Genomic DNA, 2,704 nt, shown 5'->3' with positions numbered 1-2,704 from the left:
CTGCCCCCGGCCGCAGCACCCCCTCTCACAACTGGGGTCTGTCTGGGAGGAAGCCTGATGCTCCAGGTGCTGTAGGCAGGGCTGTGCTCCTTCAGAGCACCCTGTCCACCTTGCAGAACATTCTGGAAACTTCCAGAACCTCCAGGAAACACCCATCTTCTTTCCCTTCCACACTCTGCGTCACTCCTAGTTTGTCAGTCCCTCCAGGGCAGCTGGGGACACAGCATTAGGACAAAGTCGTGAGGGAACGCTGCCACGCTGCCCCTCATAGGACCAAGGCCTGAGCAGAGAAGGCCGAACGCTGCCCCTCACAGGACCGAGGCCTGAGCAGGGAAAGGTGAACGCTGCCCCTCACACGACCGAGGCCTGAGACCGAGGCCTGAGCAGAGAGGGTCAAACGCTGCCCCCACAGGACTGATGCCTGAGCAGAGAAGCCCGAATGCTGGAGACACTTGCTTCCTCAACAACAGATGCTCCAAGGAGGTGCTGTCAGTCCTGCATCCCTGTGTGGACGCCATGGCTGGCAGGAAGGGCAGCTTCTAGGTGGTAGCCAGGATGAAAAGCACAGACCCCGCCTGAGTAAACCCCACAGCCACCTCCACCTGCCAGCATCCTGGGGTGAGGAGGACAGGGACACACGGAGGACCACGCCCAGTCCCTGCCTCAGTGCGACACCTACTTTATCACTGCCCATCTGGTCACCATGTCCTGTTGGATAGTCCCAGCACCTGACCCCAGGAAAGTGACACCCTAGGTCCACACTGCAGCAATAACCTGACATGGTTTGAGCCTGGGGGTGGAGGGAGGTGAGTCTGTGACAGTGAGGCCATGCCATGCCACCCTTCCTTCATTGGGTCACGTGTCTCACACAACTGCACCACCCTAGAGGGGAGACAGAGCCTCTGCCCTCCGAGGCACCGCAGTACCAGCCCTGGCCCCCAGGATTTTCCCGCAGAAGCAGTAAAAGGCCGACATCCCTCCGGAGTCCTATGCGTGGGAAGGAAACTATCAACAGCACCACTCCCACCACTCCAGCAGTAAAGGCGCCCTTAAAAACTGCGTGTCCTCCCAGAGGCGGGCAGTCCAAACGCAGTGTCCCCAGCCTGGCCAGTGGACGCGTAGGCCCTGTGAGTCCTCCTTCCCCATCGCCTTCTGCAGGGCCGTCTCCCACTCTCCACCAGTTAAAGCGACCCCGAGACCCCCACCTTTTACTGCGCTGCTCTGGAGAACCAGAACGGCCCTCAGGCAGAGGACTGGGCCTGGGTCCTCTGCCTCCAGGGAGGTTCCTTCCTTCAAATCCCCACACTTTGGTGTGTGTGTGTAGGCAGGGGTTGTGAGCCCGTTTGGGGGGCCCCATGTGCAGTGGTTAGCGCGGTGTGGAGGGAGTGGGCTCCCACGGCGACCAGTAGTCCCAGCCCCAGCCTGCAGCTGAAAAAGCATGTCAGGCTGTGTGCACGTGCACCCCAAAACCCAATGGGCGGGCTCTGTGGCCTAGTTAAGGGAGTCTGGTGCCACATGGATGAGCAAACAGTTAGAATTCCCACACTGTGGCTTACAAAACATGCCGGGTGGGAGCCCATAGGTGGCAGTGGTTAAGGCGCTGAATTCCAAGCGGCCAACACAGTTCCAGTCCTGGACCTGGCAGTTGAAAACCAGCAGGGCACTTGTGCCTGCCCAAAATCTTAGGAAGAAAGGGGATTGCACTTGGCCAGCCCTCTGGTGGGGGGACAGAGGGGAGTGTTTGTTATTTCTCACTTTCCCTTTTTCTGTCTTTGTCCCTGACAAGCACATACACAGTAAGGCAAAAAGCAAAGATGACAACAACAAAAATCATGTCCAGTGGGCATGCACAGTGCCCACATCCTGCCAGGATGGAGGGTGAAGAAATGGAGCTGCTGCCTGGCCGTGCCCCAGGGGTGGCACTTTCTCCTCTCGCTCCCTCTCTTACAAGTTCCTGCATACTCTGGAAAAAAAAAAAAATTAAAGTCTCTATTGAATGGAGGAATGGGAAGTGCTGGGTGACTAGGACCCTTTGGGGGGGGTCTCTCCTCTCTCTCTCTCTCTCTTTCTCCCTCTAGCATAAAATTACTTATTTAATTTTATTTATTCATTCATTTTTTTTTGGGGAGGTTTTCGCTATAGGGCGCGTGCGCTCACCAGACAGACAGAGAGAGACATAGAGACAGAAAGCGAGAAATCACCCCCCAGAGGGGATGGTCACGCCGCAATCCCTTCTCCTCCATTCTCCTCCCGGGATCTTGGGCACGCCTGAACACGCACCCGGCGTGAGTTGTAAGCCACCGGGTCTGGGACACGAACCGCAATTGACTACGTGGGAGTCCAGCGACATAGCCATTACGCTAACTGCTGGTTCCCCAAACCTTGTTTTTTGTTTAAAAAGCAGCATATGTTCCGCCAGTCCTGGCAGACGCATGGCCCTGAGGCTCCAGGCTGCAGAGTGAGTGACCTGCGTCCCAAGGCCCGGTCTCAGAGCCCAACCCCCGGCCCCGGTGCCACCGGACCAAGCTCGGGGCTCCATCCCGTACCCCGCGGGCCCCACTTACTGTGAGGTCCGCCCTGATGGCGAAGTTCTCGGGCTTGACGTCGCAGAGGTGCAGGCGGTGGGAGAAGTCCTGGTCGAAGTGCTTGACCATGTCCAGGAAGCTGAGCGCGATGCGGCTCACGGCCTCGGCCTGGGCGCGGC

General features: G+C 58.1%; 1 protein-coding gene across 1 annotated transcript in view; it reads right to left on the bottom strand.

The window, feature by feature from the left end:
• Nucleotides 1-2,704, bottom strand: part of DIPK1C (divergent protein kinase domain 1C) — a 30,127-nt gene that overhangs the window by 9,393 nt on the left and 18,030 nt on the right. The window contains exon 5 of the mRNA XM_006168123.1: nt 2,565-2,693. Within this exon, the coding sequence (XP_006168185.1) occupies nt 2,565-2,693 (129 nt within the window). The remainder of the gene's footprint in view (nt 1-2,564; nt 2,694-2,704) is intronic.

Source organism: Tupaia chinensis, unplaced genomic scaffold (assembly GCF_000334495.1).
Source record: "Tupaia chinensis unplaced genomic scaffold, TupChi_1.0 Scaffold145592_1, whole genome shotgun sequence".
Taxonomy (NCBI): Eukaryota; Metazoa; Chordata; class Mammalia; order Scandentia; family Tupaiidae; genus Tupaia; species Tupaia belangeri.
This window is presented reverse-complemented; position numbering and strand designations above follow the sequence as displayed.